This window comes from Nerophis lumbriciformis, linkage group LG01 (assembly GCF_033978685.3).
Source record: "Nerophis lumbriciformis linkage group LG01, RoL_Nlum_v2.1, whole genome shotgun sequence".
In the NCBI taxonomy this organism is placed as follows: Eukaryota; Metazoa; Chordata; class Actinopteri; order Syngnathiformes; family Syngnathidae; genus Nerophis; species Nerophis lumbriciformis.
In genome coordinates, this window is record NC_084548.2 from 75,707,501 (window position 1) to 75,729,054 (window position 21,554).

A 21,554-nucleotide genomic window follows, 5' to 3' on the forward strand; every position below is an offset into this window, starting at 1 on the left:
TGCCCAAAGATTCCCAGCCCTAATATGTGTTGTCATGGCAACAGGCTACAATATAGACTTTAGCGCCGCTCTGGTGGCTCCCTGGAGCTTTTTCAAAAATGTATGAAAATGGAAAAGATGGTAGAAAAAAAAATCAAATTTTTGTTTTAATATTGTTTCAGTTAGAGAGCAAACATGACACTAATTGTTATAAATCCCACTGTTTACATTAAACACGCTCCACTGATAAGAGGATTTGGCGAGCGCTGTTTTGTCCTACTAATTTCGGCGGTCCTTGAACGCACCGCAGTTTGTTTACATGTTTAACTTTCTCCGACTCTGACACAGAAAGACGTGTTTTATGCCACTCCTTCTTTGTCTCATTTTGTCCACCAAACCTTTCACGATGTGCGTGAATGCACAAAGGTGAGCTTTGTTGATGTTATTGACTTGTGTGGAGAGCTAATCAGGCATATTTGGTCACTGCGTGACTGCAAGCTAATCGATGCTAACATGCTATTTAGGCTAGCTGTATGTACATATTGCATCATTATGTCTCGTTTGTAGCTATATTTGGTTCATTTAATCTCCATTACTTATGTCCTCTGTGTATTTAGTTTATATTTGCATGTCTCATGACCAGTGTTGGGTTAGTTCAGTGGTTCTCAAACTTTTTTTGTCATCCCCCACTTTGGACAAGGGGGAGTTTTCAAGCCCCACCTGCCCCCATCGCCCCAACAGAGCGCTAATGCCAAGCTTTAACATTTTCAAATTTATTGAACATCAAGTTGTATACATTCAAACTCAATAACATAAAATAACATCAAGTTCAATAATAAATAAAATAACTGTGCAGCTGTGGTATAACTTGCATCAAGTTCAATAATAAATAAAATAACTTCCATCAAGTTCAATAATAAATAAAACAAAAGTGTTATAACTTGCATCAAGTTCAATAATAAATCAAAAAAAGTGTTATAACTTGCATCACGTTCAATAATAAAAAAAAAAAAACTGTTATAACTTGCATCAAGTTCAATAATAAATAAAAAGTGTTATAACTTGCATCACGTTCAATAATAAATCAAAAAAGTGTTATAACTTGCATCAAGTTCAATAATAAATCAAATAAAAGTGTTATAACTTGCATCAAGTTCAATAATAAATCAAAAAAAGTGTTATAACTTGCATCAAGTTCAATAATAAATCAAAAAGTGTTATAACTTGCATCATGTTCAATAATAAATCAAAAAAAGTGTTATAACTTGCACCAAGTTCAATAATAAATCAAATAACTTGCATCAAGTTCAATAATAAATCCAAAAAAGTGTTATAACTTGCATCAAGTTCAATAATAAATAAAACAAAAGTGTTATAACTTGCATCAAGTTCAATAATTAAAAAAAAAGTGTTATAACTTGCATCAAGTTCAATAATAAATCAAATAAAAGTGTTATAACTTGCATCAAGTTCAATAATAAATCAAAAAGTGTTATAACTTGCATCATGTTCAATAATAAATCAAAAAAAGTGTTATAACTTGCATCAATTTCAATAATAAATCAAATAACTTGCATCAAGTTCAATAATAAATCCAAAAAAGTGTTATAACTTGCATCAAGTTCAATAATAAATAAAACAAAAGTGTTATAACTTGCATCAAGTTCAATAAAAAAAAAAAGTGTTATAACTTGCATCAAGTTCAATAATTAATCAAATAAAAGTGTTATAACTTGCATCAAGTTCAATAATAAATCCAATAACTTGCATCAAGTTCAATAATAAATCAAAAAAAGTGTTATAACTTGCATCAAGTTCAATAATAAATCAAAAAAAGTGTTATAACTTGCATCAAGTTCAATAATAAATAAAACAAAAGTGTTATAACTTGCATCAAGTTCAATAATAAATAAAAAAAAGTGTTATAACTTGCATCAAGTTCAATAATAAATCAAATAACTTGCATCAAGTTCAATAATAAATACAATAAAAGTGCCACTTTGCAATCTTTGCAACAACAAAAAAGGCAAGACAGGGCAAGTGACAGCACTTTCCCCCAGGAGAGCCACCTTGCTTCACTGTGAAACAGCACGGCTGTATGACCAGCTCCCATTTCCTCACACAGTGCAGAGAACAGTCGCGCTTTCAGTGGTCGTGTTTTGATCAAATTTACCGCGCTCACAACATCTGTTAAAACCTCATTGAGTTCGGGGCTGAGCTGCCTTGACGCGAGTGCTTCCCGGTGAATGACACAGTGTGTGCCCGTCAGATTTTTGTTTCTCTGCAGGCTCTGGCTCTTGCTCGACGACCTTTGAGGTGCGAGTCACAAATGTATATATTTGTGTAATTGTGATCCACACATTAGCCTGCTACCCATCCGCTCGAAATTTTGTTCCGCTTAGCCCCGCCCCCATTAGTTACTGTTGCTATGTCTGTCAAACTTTCGCTCCTACCGAGAAATATAAAGCCTACAGTAAAAATAAGTACCGGTAATTTCCATTTATTTATATAGCGGATTTCACAGACAGAATCACAAAGTGATTTACAGTGTGTATAGAAAATGAAAGCATAGTAAAAAAAATAATCTAAAAATATAATAATTTAAAAAAATTTTTAAAGTGAAATTTCCTCCCGTTCCTCGCGCCCCACCTGTCATGTCTCTATTCCCCACCAGTGGGGCGCGCCCCACACTTTGAGAAACGCTGGGTTAGTTACTGCAGAGCAGTAACTAGTTACAGTTACTAGTTACTTCATTTCAAAAGTAACTCAGTTACTAACTCAGTTACTTACACCAAAAAGTAATGCGTTACTGTGAAAAGTAACTATTTAGTTACTTCTTTTTTTCTTCTTTTTTTTTTAAAGCTCCCATTAATGCCCATTTAGCCTTCATTTCAGTACTGTTATTGCACTGGAGAATAATACAATGTGTTGATCAACTTGACATGCATTTGCATCACTCAACTCTGCTAAGCAATGTGCTCTACATACAACACACAAAGACAAAGATATGTTTCAAAGGCCAATTTGTTTCTGGCCAGAACAAATTGACAAAACTATTTTAAATAGCTGCAACATAACGTACATAAGTAACAAACAGCATAGATGTAAACCAAGAAAGGCACACACTACATACACAAAGCCTAACCAGGCATTTTCTTTACTGAGCAAAACTCTTTATTGTCGGCCATAAACACATCACCAAAACATTAGTAAAAAAAATGATATCTAGCAAAAGTGGTCATTTTCTGCAGTACAAACCAGACCAAAAGCTACTTTGTTGTATCAACAGCAGCCGCTTGCTCTTTCTCACTTGCGCCAACACTTGCACATATGGCACTTAGCCAGTGATGCGTTTACAGCCACACAAAAAGTCAGACAACTCCAACACCACACATAAAGTGTCATTCCAGGTCGTTACACTATGATTTACCAATCAAATGTGTGATTATTCTAGTGTCATTTATTAGGAATCTTAATTTATAAATATTAATTATTAAATGCTGTTAGTATATTAAATAAATACTAATAAAAATATATTTTTTACAAACAGGAAGCTGCAGGAATGTACACATGATCCCCTGCTTACATCTCATTGTGCAACATGTGAATGTTTTAATGGGAACTAAATGAAAGGGGTACAAACTATTTCCAAAGCAGGACCTCCACCCAGACAAACAATACAAGTACACAGTTCATGAAAAACAATATTTGTTGTTATTGTCATTGTAAGTGGGCCTAAACACTTATGTTAGAAATGGAAATGACTGCTGTCATTTGATTATAATAATAAGAGAATGTTGTCTGTGTATCTGTGTTGGCCCTGTGATGAGGGGGGGACTTGTCCAGGGTGTACAGGGACAGGTGTGCTGCTGGTGTAGCCACAGTGTGCACATCTGATGTTGCTCACATGGGCTCCACTCAATGCTCAGGGACTTTTTGCGTTTGCTCACACACATGAACAATTAGAGGGAACATTGATTGACAGAGTGTGTGTACCTTCAGCGGTGAATGATGAGAAGAGGCAAAGTTAATCCTTAAATGGTGGAGGTGAAGTGGCATCAGAGTCTCTGTCTCCCTTTACTAGCTTCGTCGAAGCATGTTGCTTATGTAGCTTGTTTCAGCAGATTTGAATTGCTGTTTTGGGCAGTAGATGGCATCTTTGATCCAAAGCACAATTTACATTTAACTAAAATGTTATTTTCTTTGTGCTCGACAAAAGAAAAGTAGTGAAAATATCTCCATGTTAGCAAACTCGACTTCTGGCTCCGCCATGATCAGACACGCCCCCCTCTCCTCCCTCCCTACACTCACAGACAGAGCGCACGTCTCTCTTCTCCGGCTTGTGACACAAGAAGAATCAGAACGATGACACAGCAGCGCTCCGATAAAACACACTTTATACTACATAAAAAGTAACGTAAAATAACGCAGTAACGCATCATGTAGTAACGGTAACTGAGTTACTGAATATAAAAAAATAACGCGTTAGATTACTAGTTACCGCCGAAACTAACGGCGTTACTTTGTAACGCGTTAGTCCCAACACTGCTCATGACACATTATCTGTATGTAATAATGGCTACATGTCTGATAGTTGTTAGTGCGCCATGTTGTTCCAGACCACAGCAAACGTTACCCAGCTTGCAAAGATTGTAATAAATCTATTAGAAGAAGACACACACATCTAAGCCAGTCATTTCCAGGAGTTATCTCACCCTCTGAGAAGCCTCCGTTTTATTAATGTTTTCCAATGTTACAAAAACTGGTAGAATAAATATTACATTTCAACATTTCTATCAACAAAGATTTGCGTCAGCCTGCGAAACAGTCATTTTGATAGTTAATAGCCAGAGGTGGGACCAAGTCATTGTTTTGCAAGTCACAAGTAAGTCTCAAGTCTTTGCCCTCAAGTCCGAGTCAAGTCCCGAGTCAAGACAGGCAAGCCCCGAGTCAAGTCCAAAGTCAAGACTGGAAAGTCTCAAGTCAAGTCCTAAGTCCTGCATTTTGAGTTTCGAGTCCTTTCAAGTCCTTTTAACCACAGACTAATATATTAACACAGATTGTGTATGCTTTTCAAACGCTGTATTTATTTATTAAAACAAGTGCATTTTAAATTGCAGGAAAGAAAATTGTGCTGACATTGCACTTTATAATAGCACTATTAACCAGTCATTTTAAACATGAACTCATTCCTTTACAGAACAAACACATTGAAAAATAAAGTGCAAATGTACTTATTTGTACAAAAGTGTTAACATTGAAAAAACATGACATATACGTGAACATAACAAAAAAGTTGTACTTTTTATATGTCAGGGCCCTATGCTGCATTGCATTTGCAAAAGACCAAATTAGCCAAGAGTCTGTCAGTCATTTGTGCACGATGGGGGCGTAGTATGATGCCACCATGGCTGAAAACTCGCTCCACTGGAGCACTGGAGGCAGGCACTGCCAAGACTCTCATGGCCACTTGGAACAGTGAAGGAAGAGTCTTCATGTTCAATGCCCAGAACAAAAGGGGGGAGAGAGGTTTTTTGGGTTGGTGCACTACTTGTAAGTGTATCTTGTGTTTTTTATGTTGATTTAATTTAAAAAATAAAAATAAAAAATAATTTCTTGTGCGGCCCGATACCAATCGATCCACGGACCAGTACCGGGCCGCGGCCCGGTGGTTGGGGACCACTGAGGTAAACAACCAACAGTATGTCAGAAAGCTAGCTAAAACGGTACACTTATTCATAATATAGTATACATTTTAACTGACCTTTATTTGACTATTTTTGTCTTTTTTTAGGTGGCTAAAATACGCGGTGCTGCTGACCGCCGTCTAACGTTACGTGTGATATATTGACTAACGTAACCCTGCTTGAAAAAAATCACTGAACAAAAAGTATGAATAAGGTAGTGAACTGCAACAGATTCCCGTGTTTGCAATAACGTTATAACGTTAGCAGTGAGTTTACAGCCTCACTGATTTAACTACACAGCAAATAAAAGTCACGTTACTTAGCCAATAAACGTTATCTTACATTCAAAACTTACCCTTCTTTGTGCAACTTCAAATGCCGGACGAAGTTGGAAGTTGTTGCCTCTCCATCAGTCATTTTGGAACCGCATGTGTTGCATACTGCAAACCGTTTTGTGTTGACCACCTCGTAATTTTTATACCCAAACAAAATTATTTTAGGTATCATTTTTTGTTCACTGGCGTGTGGTTTGGACATGTCTTCTTCGTTGGTTGTCCTGCAATTTGATTGGATGAATGCTGTGTGATGAAAACAAAGTAGATGTAATTTGATTGGCTGTTGTACTGAGAGCACACCAGCTGACACACGCAACGCTGATAGACAAGTACACAATGAAAAATACGGAGCGCTCCCGAATAACTTTTTCATCTTTGGGTTTTGGGGAAAGTAGCAAGTCATGTCAAGTCATGTCAATTCAAAAGGCTCAAGTCCAAGTGAAGTCACAAGTCATTGATGTTAAAGTCTAAGTCGAGTTGCAAGTCTTTTTACATTTTGTCAAGTCGAGTCTAAAGTCATCAAATTCATGACTCGAGTCTGACTCGAGTCCAAGTCATGTGACTCGAGTCCACACCTCTGTTAATAGCTAATATAAACACTTAAACAGTGTGTTGCTTTCATTATAAGACTTATATAAGGCTTTTAATTTTTGGTATTTTTGGTGGAATATGGCTCTTTTAACATTTTGGGTTGCTGACCCCTGCTTTAGGCGATAGTGTCAGGACACTAAGACATGTTTTGTTTTGTTTTTGCTGCTGCAGAATGTCGCTGCTCACAGTGCGGCACGGAGTCATGTGACCCGCACACGGGACAGTGCCGCTGCAAAGCTGGAGTGACGGGACTTCTCTGTGACCGCTGCCAGGTGAGAGAGATGCTGACGTCACCAAAAACTACTTCACACGTCCAACAGCGGCTAGATCAGCCGCTTTCAGCATGTTTACGCAAGAACAAAGTATCAAAAATAGGTCGCCGAATCCTTGGATTTGTCATTGTACGCCCCTGAAGTGTTGACCTCACGCATTTGTATGAGAAAACTCAAGAACAGTGGTGTTCAAAATGCGGCACGCAGCTTATTTTTTAAACATTTTAAAAATACTACCCAAATATTAAAGCTGCAAGCAGCGTTGGTCGGGCCCGCGTATTTGGCAGGTGCTAGTCCTAAGTGTCCCAATACTTTTGTCAAGTTTTAGTCCCAAGTGTCCCAATACTTTTGTCAAGTTGTAGTCTTAAGTGTCCCAATACTTTTGGCCAGTGTAGGTGTCCCAATACTTTTGGCCAGTGTAGGTGTCCCAATACTTTTGTCCAGTGGTAGTCCTAAGTGTCCCAATACTTTTGTCCAGTTTTAGTCCTAAGTGTCCCAATACTTTTGTCAAGTAGTTGCCATAAGTGTCCCAATACTTTTGTCCAGTGTAAGTGTCCCCATACTTTTGTCCAGTTTTCGTCCTAAGTGTCGCAATACTTTTGTTCAGTGGTATTCGTAAGTGTCCCAATACTTTTGTCAAGTTTTAGTCCCAAGTGTCCCAATACTTTTGTCAAGTTGTAGTCTTAAGTGTCCCAATACTTTTGGCCAGTGGTAGTCCTAAGTGTCCCAATACTTTTGTCCAGTTTTAGTCCTAAGTGTCCCAATACTTTTGTCAAGTAGTTGCCATAAGTGTCCCAATACTTTTGTCCAGTGTAAGTGTCCCCATACTTTTGTCCAGTTTTCGTCCTAAGTGTCGCAATACTTTTGTTCAGTGGTATTCGTAAGTGTCCCAATATTTTTTTTCCAGTGTAAGTGTCCCAATACTTTTGTTCAGTTTTCGTCATAAGTGTCCCAATACTTTTGTCTACTTGTAGTCCGAATTGTCCGAGTACTTTTGTTTAGTGTACCTACCTTGTCTGCATTGTGTGGGCACGCTGGTGCTTCCTGCTTTTAAGCAGCCTTCTTGAAAAAACAGCAGCGGCTCTTTGAAGGGTCATAAAATCAAAACCGGAGCCGGTATTAAAACTCTTTCGATAACTTTTAATCAAAAGGGTTCCATCTCTCTCTCCTGTGTTAGTTTGAAGCCGAAACGACAAACACGCTCAGAGGAGATAATGTTTGAAGAAAGGTGACCGGTTTTTACAAAAATGTTGTGTTGAAGGGGGAATAGCAAACTTCCTGTAGATTTTTGCTGGGGGTTGTCAATTTATGAAATGTAGGTCTAAGTCAGACATACGGAGAGGTTTTTGTAATTTTTTTTCTTCCGAGGAGCAGTTTTTTTCTCCGTTTTATTAAAAAATTGCTCTAGAGCGCAATTTTTAAATTTGGGGTTAGTTTTTTTTATTAGATCGCAATGTTTGCCAGTCCTGATGTGTGCGTTCAGTTTGGTGAGTTTTGAAGCGTGTTAAGGGGGTCAAATTACAGCTCAAAGAGGCAAAAGTTACTGTTTTTACTCAAATTTTGTGTTGAAGGGGGAATAGCAAACTTCCTGTAGATTTTTGCTGGGGGTTGTCAATTTATGAAATGTAGGTCTAAGTCAGACCTACGGAGAGGTTTTTGTTTCATGTCTCTCCGACCTTCCCAGTGGGAGTTACAGGCAGTTTTGTAATTGTTTTCTTCCAAGGAGCAGTTTTTTCTCCGTTTTATTAAAAAATTGCTCTAGAGCGCAATTTTTAAATTTGGGGTTAGGTTTTTTTTATTAGATCGCAATTTTTGCCAGTCCTGATGTGTGTGTTCAGTTTGGTGAGTTTTGAAGCGTGTTAAGGGGGTCAAATTACAGCTCAAAGAGGCAAAAGTTACTGTTTTTACTCAAATTTAGTGTTGAAGGGGGAATAGCAAACTTCCTGTAGATTTTTGGCCGAGGAAATAAATTAATTAAATTTAAGTCTAAGTGAGACCTACATAGAGGTTTTTGTTTCATGTCTCTACAACATTCGTACTGGGAGTTATAAGCAGTTTTCTTTCTAGGGGGCGCTAGAGCGCAATTTTGAGTTTTGGGGTTTGGTTTTTTGATAAAAAGTTTTGCCGTATATTACTGATGTGTGTGTAAAATTTGGTGAGTTTTGAAGCATGTTAAGGGGGTCAAATTACAGCTCAAAGAGGCAAAAGTTACTGTTTTTACTCAAATTTAGTGTTGAAGGGGGAATAGCAAACTTCCTGTAGATTTTTGGCCGAGGAAATAAATTAATTAAATTTAAGTCTAAGTGAGACCTACATAGAGGTTTTTGTTTCATGTCTCTACAACATTCGTACTGGGAGTTATAAGCAGTTTTCTTTCTAGGGGGCGCTAGAGCGCAATTTTGAGTTTTGGGGTTTGGTTTTTTGATAAAAAGTTTTGCCGTATATTTTGTGTGTGTAAAATTTGGTGAGTTTTGAAGCATGCTAAGGGGGTCAAATTACAGCGCAAAGTTGCGGAAGAATAATAATAATAAAACCTTACAAATTCAATAAGTCCTTATGTCCCATTGCATAAGGACTCCCTTTGGGAGTCCTTATGCATTAATGCAAATATTGCATATATTAATGTTAATGCAAATATTGCATATTTTGTGTTTTTTGACATAAAAACCTGCGTTTTCTTCGCAATACAAGACATAAAATATTATTCGCAAATAAAAGGCATAAAACATTTCTTTATGGCAAGGGATATTTCTGAAGTTGATCTGTACATTTAAATTTAAAAAGTAAAAAAAAAAAAAAAATCCATGACAAGTGAGACCCTCTAGGGCAGTGTTTTTCAACCACTGTGCCGCGGCACACTAGTGTGCCGTGAGATACAATCTGGTGTGCCGTGGGAGATGATCTAATTTCACCTATTTGGGTTAAAAACATTTTTTACAAACCAGTAATCCGCAAATAATGTGTTGTTGTTGAGTGTCTGTGCTGTCTGGAGATCAGCAGACTTACCACGTTATACTCTTCCACATCAGTAGGTGGCAGCAGGTAGCTAATTGCATCGTAGATGTCGGAAACGGCGGGAGGCAGTGTGCAGGTAAAAAAAGGTGTCTAATGCTTAAACCAAAAATAAACAAAAGGTGAGTGCCCCTAAGAAAAGGCATTAAAGCTTAGGGAAGGCTATGCAGAACGAAACTACAACTGAAGTGGCTACAAAGTAAACAAAAACAGAATGCTGGACGACAGCAAAGACTTACTGTGGAGCAAAGACGGTGTCCACAAAGTACATCCGAACATGACACGACAATCAACAATGTCCCCACAAAGAAGGATAAAAAAAAACTGAAATATTCTTGATTGCTAAAACAAAGTAGGTGTGGGGAATAGCGGTCAAGGAAGACATGAAACTGCTACAGGAAAATACCAAAAAAAAGAGAAAAAGCCACCAAAATAGGAGCACAAGACAAGAAGTAAAACACTACACACAGGAAAACAGGAAAAAAGTCCAACTAAGTCAGGGTGTGATGTGACAGGTGGTGACAGTACACCTACTTTGAGACAAGAGCTATAGTGATGCACGCTTGGTTATGCTTTAAAGTCATATCCAACAATTGCGACAACGACTTATTATTGTCAATATCGGCTGCTGAGTTTCAGTTTTTAATTATTTCTGCTGGTGGTGTGCCTCCGCATTTTTTCAATGGAAAAAATGTGCTTTGGCTAGAGATGCGCGGTTTGCGGGCACAACCGCGGAGTCCGCGGATTATCCGCGGATCGGGCGGATGAAATTTAAAAAAAAAAGATTTTATCCGCGCGCGGGGCGGGTCGGGCGGATTAATTAGATTGTTTTTTTTTTTTTTTTTTTTTTTTTTTTTTTTTTTTTTTGCGGGTGGCAGTTAAACCAATTGGTAAATATATATACATAGTTAAATGTTGTTACCCACATACGAAAAACGAGCAGGCACCTGCAGCATATGCCACAACAGAAGAAGAAAAAGAAAAGAGATGGACACTTTTACGGAGCGGAGAAGGGACGCCTCGCCGGGGTCCGGGACCGAGGCCCCTTCCCCCGAGAGGGCCCCACCGGGAGCCGTAGCTGAGGCGATCCGCGAGTAAGGGCCCGACGCACGTCCAGGGTCACCACCGCGCCCACCGCACCGACACCCCGCCTCGTCCGCCTTCGCCGCAGCCGGCGTCACGCGCAGCAGGTAAGCAGCTTACCTGCCCGCCACCCCCGTGGCCGGGGGCTCGTAACATGGGTCACTCCGCGCGCTCCGCCCGCGCAGCTTACCTGCCCGCCACCCCTGTTGCCGGGGGCGCGTAACAGGGGTCACTTCCCGCGCAGTGCGCTCACGAAAGGGGTGGGGCTCACCCTGGTTGATATAGAGAGCAGGACGGTGGCCATGGAAGTCGGAACCCGCTAAGGAGTGTGTAACAACCCACCTGCCGAATCAACTAGCCCTGAAAATGGATGGCGCTGGAGCGTGGGCCCATACCTGGCCGTCGCCGGCAGCGAGACGCGCTTGGAGGTGCGCTCAGCGCGGCTCCCATATGATTGCGCACTGGTGTGCGTCTGGGTCGTGACAGTGTGGCACACGAAAGTCTGTACTGCATTGGATCAGTCTCCTTTCTTTAACAGGCAAAAGCTTTATAACCTCACCATACCTGCCAACTTTTGAAATCAGAAAAACCTAGTAGCCAGGGTCCAAGGGCCGCAGGCCCCGGTAGGTCCAGGACAAAGTCCTGGTGGAGGGTTCAGGGCTTCGCCCCCCGACGCAAAATGATTATTAGCATTCAGACAGGTTAAAATGTTGCTAAAACCATCACTTTTCTATCAGTCACAGTGACTTTTCAAAACAAAAATATTACAGCAAAAATCATATGGGTTGATTGACATGTTTATTCTGTAAGCTAACTTCAATAGTTTGAAATTATTTTGACAGTTAATGCCAGTTATCCTGTCAACCTTTCACAAGACTTCCATTTGTTCATTGAAAGTATAAACACTTTTTACAGTAAACAAATGGTAAAACAGTACTAAACAATTCCATTAAAAAAAAAATTGGTGTCATTATTAACTTTCTGTCCAAGCTTGTATAATCTACTGCCTTGTTCAATTGTAAAAAATATTCTGTGCCTAAAATTCACATTTCTATCACAATTATCATACTGTAAACATGGTAAGCTAACTTCATTAAAATTAATAGTCCTGTCAATAGCATGGAATTACAATTCAAATGTCGTTTTTTTGTAAGCCTTTCAAAAGAATTCAAAATATGAAAAATGAATGAAAATGAATTGAAGCCATCAGACACTTGAAAAGTGGCACATCACATCTCTAATGTAATCATTTGAACTTTTCAACAGAAATAGCACTGCAAAAATATTAAGGACATACTTCTGTATTTTGGTAGTTATGCTGTCAACATTTAACAAGATTTCTTCAACTTGGACTTGAAAGCATAAATAGTATAAACACTTTTAACAGTATGTCGTGCTGTGAAATACAGCCGACAGGATTGCGCACCAAACACGAAGCAAGGCCAAAGTGCATGCATGGTGCAGGAGAACAAAGGACTTCTTTCATTTAAGGTTTGTGATAAACCATCAAACTCATTCGTTAAAAGGACTCTATAGTAATATAAAGCGAATTTTTCTGGACATTATCATGCAAGAAAAGTTTATTTTTGGGACCGCGATCACCGCGTAATGATTTTTAAAGGTTGCATTACAAACATTTAACTGTCCCATGTGATCAGCCAGTGCGATTGGAAATCCATGCTCAATTATTGCCTCCGTAAATAAAACTTCGGGCGGGTGTGGGCGGATGGCGGGCGGGTGCAGTTCTGATCAAACGTTACATCGGGTGGATGGCGGATGGTTGACGACTTTCTGACGCGGTTGCGGATGAAATAAATTGCCTATCCGCGCATCTCTAGCCTTGGCTCAAAAAAGGTTGAAAAACACTGCTCTAGGGTCCCCGGGTCCTTTAACAGTCACCAACATGCAGCGAAGGGTTACAATATATATTGAAAACTATCAAAATCATCTTTCAGTGGACACGCCTGCTCTCAAACTCATTTTGTCTTCTTCCTGCCTCTTAGGGCGGCTCCTTCGGCTTCCAGTCCTGCGCCGGCTGTCGCCCGTGCGACTGCGAGGCCTCGGCGGCTCTGGTGAAGCCATGTGACCCGCAGAGCGGTCAGTGCGCGTGCCAGCCGGGCGTCAACGGACCGAGCTGCCGCCAGTGCGCCCCGGGATACTGGAACTACGGCCCCGAGGGATGCAGGAGTGAGCTACGGCCGCCGTCTTGCTAAAAGTCACGTGACTGGATGGATGGAGTGATGACCACGAGACTTGCTTTGTGTGCTCAGAGTGCCACTGCAGGGGGCGCCACTGCGACCCGCGGACCGGAGAGTGCCGCTGTCCTCACGGCATGGAGGGCAAACAGTGTGACGCCTGCTCGGACCAGCACAGTGTTCTCATCACGCACGGCCAGGACACACACTGCCAAAGTACACACACACACACACACACACACACACACACAAAGTGAAGTGTGGCAGCTGACATCTGTGTTGCCATGGCAGCGTGCGACAGCTGCGTGGTGGTCCTGTTGGAGGATGTAGACAAGATGAACCAGGACTTTGACGCCGTCGCCGCTCAGCTGCACAACCTCAACGCCAGCGCCATGGCCTGGACTCAACTACGCAAGCTCAACGCCTCTGTGGAGGACCTCGCCGTGAGTCTACACACACACACACGCACACACACACACACACACACACACACACACACACACACACACACACACACACACACACACGGGTGATGACATCTCAAGCTGGTCTCCCCCCTGCTGAGACCCTCACTGTCACATGATCCTGATGTGGCGTCCCCACAAGCCAAACAGAAGACATCATATCAAACATAAACACACATGATAAAACACAAATAATAACACACACATGATAAAACACACATGATAAAACACAAATAATAAAACACACATGATAAAACACAAATAATAAAACACACATGATAAAACAAATAATAAAACACAAATAATAAAGCACACGTGATAAAACACAAATCATAAAACACAAATCATAAAACACAAATAATAAAACACAAATAATAAAACACATGATAAAACACAAATAATAAAACACACATGATAAAACACACATGATAAAACACAAATAATAAAATACATGATAAAACACAAATAATAAAACACAAATAATAAAACACACATGATAAAACACAAATAATAAAACACACATGATAAAACACAAATAATAAAACACAAATAATAAAACACACATGATAAAACACAAATAATAAAACACACATGATAAAACACAAATAATAAAACACAAATAATAAAACACACATGATAAAACACACATGATAAAACACAAATAATAAAACACACATGATAAAACACAAATAATAAAACACACATGATAAAACAAATAATAAAACACAAATAATAAAGTACACGTGATAAAACACAAATCATAAAACACAAATCATAAAACACAAATAATAAAACACAAATAATAAAACACAAATAATAAAACACATGATAAAACACAAATAATAAAACACACATGATAAAACACACATGATAAAACACAAATAATAAAATACATGATAAAACACAAATAATAAAACACAAATAATAAAACACACATGATAAAACACAAATAATAAAACACACATGATAAAACACAAATAATAAAACACAAATAATAAAATACACATGATAAAACACAAATAATAAAACACACATGATAAAACACAAATAATAAAACACACATGATAAAACACAAATAATAAAACACACATGATAAAACACATAATAAAACACACATGATAAAACACAAATAATAAAACACAAATAAAACACACATGATAAAACAAATAATAAAACACATGATAAAACACAAGTAATAAAACACACATGATAAAACACAAATAATAAAACACAAATAATAAAACACACATGATAAAACACAAATAATAAAACACATGATAAAACACAAATAATAAAACACACATGATAAAACACAAATAATAAAACACACATGATAAAACACAAATAATAAAACACATGATAAAACACAAATAATAAAACACACATGATAAAACACAAGTAATAAAACACACATGATAAAACACAAATAAAACACAAATAATAAAACACACATGATAAAACACAAATAATAAAACACATGATAAAACACAAATAATAAAACACACATAATAAAACACAAATAAAACACATGATAAAACACAAATAATAAAACACACATGATAAAACACAAATAATAAAACACACATGATAAAACACAAATAATAAAACACACATGATAAAACACAAATAATAAAACACACATGATAAAACACAAATAATAAAACATGATAAAACACAAATAATAAAACACACATGATAAAACACATAATAAAACACAAATAATAAAACACACATGATAAAACACAAATAATAAAACACACATGATAAAACACAAATAATAAAACACATGATAAAACACAAATAATAAAACACACATGATAAAACACAAATAATAAAACACAAATAATAAAACACACATGATAAAACACAAATAATAAAACACACATGATAAAACACAAATAATAAAACACACATGATAAAACACAAATAATAAAACATGATAAAACACAAATAATAAAACACACATGATAAAACACATAATAAAACACAAATAATAAAACACACATGATAAAACACAAATAATAAAACACACATGATAAAACACAAATAATAAAACACATGATAAAACACAAATAATAAAACACACATGATAAAACACAAATAATAAAACACAAATAATAAAACACACATGATAAAACACAAATAATAAAACACACATGATAAAACACAAATAATAAAACACACATGATAAAACACAAATAATAAAACACACATGATAAAACACAAGTAATAAAACACACATGATACACTGCAAAAAGTCAGTGTTCAAAAACAAGGGGAAAAAAATACAAAAATGAGGGGTATTTTACTTGAACTAAACAAAATGATCTGCCAATAGAACAAGAAAATTTGGCTTGTCAAGACTTTCCAAAACAAGTCAAATTATCTAACCTCAATGAACCCAAAAATAGCTTAAAATAAGTATATTGTCACTAATAACAAGTGCACTTTTCTTGGTAGAAAAAAAAATATGAGACCTTTTTGCTCAATATGTTGAAAAATATTCTTAAATGAAGTAAATGCTAGTGCCATTATCTTGACATAATGATATTACATTTCTTGAAAGCAGCAAACTTATACTAAAAACTAGTTTATTGTTCTTAATGGAAAGACAACAAGGCAAGCGCTTGTTACTCTCGGGGTCTCCTAGCCGCTCAGGCAAATCATATTGTCTAAAAATGCATTTTTCCATGGATAACATGACATCATCGCGCCAAGTGCGTGCTCTTTCAGTCAATTAGTGCGCATATATACAGCCCGGCCCCTGGACAAAATGTTTTTAATTGTAATTTTGAGGAATTTATCTGAATGTGCATGAACTATTTCTGTTCAAAATTGTTTGAAATGTTAAATGTTTAAATATTAACTGTCAGTTTACTGTACTGTGCCAACTGTACTACTATATGAGTACGTGTTTTCTATTGTTTCATTGGAAATAAAACAGCAAAGTTTTAATTATGAGACACAATCGTGTCAAAGTCATGATTTTTTTTTCATGCTTGAAATAAGAAATGATGACTTTAAAAAAGTAGTTTTATACTTGTGAGTGTTGATGACACAACACTTGATATTCTAGTTTCAAGCATGTTTTACTCAATATAGGTCATCACATCTCAGCAACAAGCTGTAATATCTTACTGAGATCATTTAGAACACTTAAAACAAGTAAAACACTCTAACATAAAATCTGCTTAGTGAGAAGAATGATCTTATTTGACAGAAAATAAGCAAATATCACCCTTATTTGACATATTTCATCTTACTTAGATTGCAGTTTTTGCAGTGCTGTATGTATATTATATGCAGAGGTGGGTAGTAACGCGCTACATTTACTCCGTTACATCTACTTGGGTAACTTTTGGGATAAATTGTAATTCTAAGAGTAGTTTTAATGCAACATACTCTTACTTTTACTTGAGTATATTTATAGAGAAGAAACGCTACTTTTACTCCGCTACTTTTATCTACATTCAGCTCGCTACTCGCTACTAATTTTTATCGATCTGTTAATGCACGTTTTGTTTGTTTTGGTCTGTCAGACAGACCTTCATAGTGCCTGCGTTTCAACAAATGCAGTCACTGGTGACGTTCACTCCGTTCCACCAATCAGATGCAGTCACTGGTGACGTTGGACCAATCAAACAGAGCCAGGTGGTCACATGACCTGACTTACACAAGTTGAAAAACTTATTGGAGTGTTACCATTTAGTGGTCAATTGTACGGAATATATACTGTACTGTGCAATCTACTAATAAAAGTTCCAATCAATCAATCAAAACTGTGAAGGAAAAAAGACCCTTTTTTATTTCAACCGTACATCCCGTCAAAAGCCTAAAGACTGACTGCACAGTTCCTGTCTTCACAATAAAAGTGCCGCTCCATCGCGCCTGCGCTTTCAAAATAAGAGTCTCCGAAAGCCAGCGCAAACAAGCTAGCAAGCTACGGAGTTTGCCGCCAATGTATTTCTTGTAAAGTGTATAAAAACGAATATGGAAGCTGAATAAATAAGATGCCAAAAACCAACCACTTTCATGTGGTATTAGACAGAAAGGAGGAACTTTTTTTCTCCTCCATTTGAAAACGTGGACGTTGTCATCACTACTGTCTGATTACAATCAATGCAAGTCATCAGAATCAGGTAATACACCAACTTATATTCTTGTCTTCATGAAAGAAAGGAATCTATATGTGTTAAACATGCATGTATATTCATTAAAACACCTTTAACATGTAAACAAAAGCGGCAAAATAAATAAATATAAATTATATACTGTATATATCAATGTATATATATATATATATATATATATATATATATGTATGTGTGGGGAAAAAAATCACAAGACTATTTCATCTCTACAGGCCTGTTTCATGAGGAGGGGTACCCTCAATCGTCAGGAGATTTTAATGGGAGCATTTGCATACCATGGTTTATATAGGGCACAGAGTGGGTGGGTACAGGCTGGCGTAGGGGCGTGGTGATTGGCTCATGTGTTACCTAGGAGGTGTTTCCGTCTATGGCGGCATGTTGTTACAATTTCGCTGCGCTTGTTGAGGGATGACAGGTCTGGACGGTAAATAATAAACAGCTTCTCTTTCAAGCATAGGTTGCATCTTTTATTACCACTATTGTAAGGTGTGCTGGATGCAAGAATTTGCCATGTTATTGAATATTCAACATTATTGTCTTTGAGGTCCCAAATGTGTTTGCTGAGTTCTGTGGTATTTCGCAGGTTTTTGTTCCTGAAAGAAGCCTTGTGATTGTTCCATCTGGTTTTGAATTCACCCTCGGTTAATCCTACATATGTGTCGGATGTGTTAATGTCCTTGCGTATTACCTTAGATTGGTAGACAACTGATGTTTGTAAGCACCCCCCGTTGAGGGGGCAATCAGGTTTCTTTCGACAGTTACATGCTTTGTTGGTTTTGGAGTCGCTCTGACTGGGGGTCGACGGCTCATTTGCAATTGTTTTGTTGTGGTTTGAGATGATTTGTCGTATATTGTTCATGCAGCTGTAGCTCAATTTAATGTTCTTGTTGAATACTTTTCTTAGGTTGTTGTCTTTGGGAAAGTGTTTGTCAATCAGATTGAGGAATTTGTGTCCAATGTTCGTTGAGACGTTTTTGCTGTATGGGGGGTTGTACCAGATGATGTCGTTTCGTTTTCTGTTCTTTTTTGGCTGGTTTCCTGGCGTGGGTTCATAGGTGAGGGTGAAATTGTATCCGCTTTCATCAAGGGCTTTTTGGTACGGGGGGGTTGCTTGGTCAAATTCAGTTTTGCTAGATGACAGCATCGATAGCCTTTTATTGATTCCGGTAGGTATTCTTTTCGTGGTGGTGGGTGGGTGGTTGCTGTCATGGTGCACGTATTGGAGTGTTGTGTTGGGTTTCGTGAATGGTTGGTAGCTGTTATTTCTCAGGTTGAAAGTGACGTCAAGGAAGTTGACGGTTTGCTTGTTGGCTTCAATCGTGATCCGTAGGCCGTTCTCTTTGAAAATTTGGCATATGCGCTTCTTGGTATTCTCGCTGCTCCTTGGCGAGGCGCGACACACTGCCAGTCCGTCATCACGGTAAATACCAAGGTTCAGATTGAGGCTATATATATATATATATATGTATGTGTGGGAAAAAAATCACAAGACTATTTCATCTCTACAGGCCTGTTTCATGAGGGGGGGTTCCCTCAATCATCAGGAGACATACATATATTGCGCTCTACTACGGTATCGAGCACTATTTTTTGGATAACCTTATTAAGACATATATATATATATATATATATATATATATATATATATATATATATATATATATATATATATATATATATATATATATGTGTGTGTATGTTACTCATCAGTTACTCAGTACTTGAGTAGTTTTTTCACAACATACTTTTTACTTTTACTCAAGTAAATATTTGGGTGACTACTCCTTACTTTTACTTGAGTAATAAATCTCTAAAGTAACAGTACTCTTACTTGAGTACAATTTCTGGCTACTCTACCCACCTCTGATTATATGTTACCTCGTTAGTCTGTCCCATGATGCATTGCAGCGTGCTCCACGCCAGCCCTAATGTCGTCCGCTGACATGGCACATTCTCCTTTTCGTGGCAGCGGGCCGTGGGGAGCTACAACAGCTCGCTGGACGCCAGCCGCAACGGCGCCGACGTGCTGGAGGGCGAGATCGTCAACATCAGCGGCGACGTGGACGCACTGAAGGACAAGGTGACTCTTTCGCCGCAGTAGAGGTGCCTAAAGGGGGCGGAGCGAGACACGTTGTTTTGAGGGCACGTGCGGATGCCACGCCAACGCCATCGTGGCTAATCTGGGAAAACAAAAAGGTTACCGACTGTACATGATGGTGACCTCACCAGAGGTGTGGACTCGAGTCACATGACTTGGACTCGAGTCAGACTCGAGTCATGAATTTGATGACTTTAGACTCGACTTGACAAAATGTAAAAAGACTTGCAACTGGACTTCGACTTTAACATCAATGACTTGTGACTTCACTTGGACTTGAGCCTTTTGAATTGACATGACTTGACATGACTTGCTACTTTCCCCAAAACCCAAAGATGAAAAAGTTATTCGGGAGCGCTCCGTATTTTTCATTGTGTACTTGTCTATCAGCGTTGCGTGTGTCAGCTGGTGTGCTCTCAGTACAACAGCCAATCAAATTAGATCTACTTTGTTTTCATCACACAGCATTCATCCAATCAAATTGCAGGACAACCAACGAAGAAGACATGTCCAAACCACACGCCAGTGAACAAAAAATGATACCTAAAATAACTTTGTTTGGGTATAAAAATTACGAGGTGGTCAACACAAAACGGTTTGCAGTATGCAACACATGCGGTTCCAAAATGACTGATGGAGAGGCAACAACTTCCAACTTCGTCCGGCATTTGAAGTTGCACAAAGAAGGGTAAGTTTTGAATGTAAGATAACGTTTATTGGCTAAGTAACGTGACTTTTATTTGCTGTGTAGTTAAATCAGTGAGGCTGTAAACTCACTGCTAACGTTATAACGTTATTGCAAACACGGGAATCTGTTGCAGTTCACTACCTTATTCATACTTTTTGTTCAGTGATTTTTTTCAAGCAGGGTTACGTTAGTCAATATATCACACGTAACGTTAGACGGCGGTCAGCAGCACCGCGTATTTTAGCCACCTAAAAAAAGACAAAAATAGTCAAATAAAGGTCAGTTAAAATGTATACTATATTATGAATATGTGTACCGTTTTAGCTAGCTTTCTGACATACTGTTGGTTGTTTACCTCAGTGGTCCCCAACCACCGGGCCGCGGCCCGGTACTGGTCCGTGGATCGATTGGTATCGGGCCGCACAAGAAATAATTTTTTTTTTCTTTCTTTTTTTAATTAAATCAACATAAAAAACACAAGATACACTTACAAGTAGTGCACCAACCCAAAACAACTCTCTCTCCCCTTTTGTTCTGGGCATTGAACATGAAGACTCTTCCTTCACTGTTCCGAGTGGCCATGAGAGTCTTGGCAGTGCCTGCCTCCAGTGCTCCAGTGGAGCGAGTTTTCAGCCATGGTGGCATCATACTACGCCCCCATCGTGCACAAATGACTGACAGACTCTTGGCTAATTTGGTCTTTTGCAAATGCAATGCAGCATAGGGCCCTGACATATAAAAAGTACAACTTTTTTGTTATGTTCACGTATATGTCATGTTTTTTCAATGTTAACACTTTTGTACAAATAAGTACATTTGCACTTTATTTTTCAATGTGTTTGTTCTGTAAAGGAATGAGTTAATGTTTAAAATGACTGGTTAATAGTGCTATTATAAAGTGCAATGTCAGCACAATTTTCTTTCCTGCAATTTAAAATGCACTTGTTTTAATAAATAAATACAGCGTTTAAAAAGCATACACAATCTGTGTTAATATAT

At 38.1% G+C, this 21,554-nt stretch overlaps 1 protein-coding gene across 4 annotated transcripts in view; it reads left to right on the plus strand.

Annotated features, from left to right (window-relative positions):
• Positions 1–21,554, plus strand: part of lama5 (laminin, alpha 5) — a 219,849-nt gene that overhangs the window by 144,929 nt on the left and 53,366 nt on the right. For all 4 annotated transcript variants that reach the window (XM_061925868.1, XM_061925885.1, XM_061925877.1 and 1 more), the window contains exons 46-50: positions 6,764–6,864; positions 12,963–13,146; positions 13,230–13,370; positions 13,446–13,597; positions 19,739–19,849. In XM_061925868.1, coding sequence (XP_061781852.1) covers positions 6,764–6,864; positions 12,963–13,146; positions 13,230–13,370; positions 13,446–13,597; positions 19,739–19,849 — 689 coding nt within the window. The remainder of the gene's footprint in view (positions 1–6,763; positions 6,865–12,962; positions 13,147–13,229; positions 13,371–13,445; positions 13,598–19,738; positions 19,850–21,554) is intronic.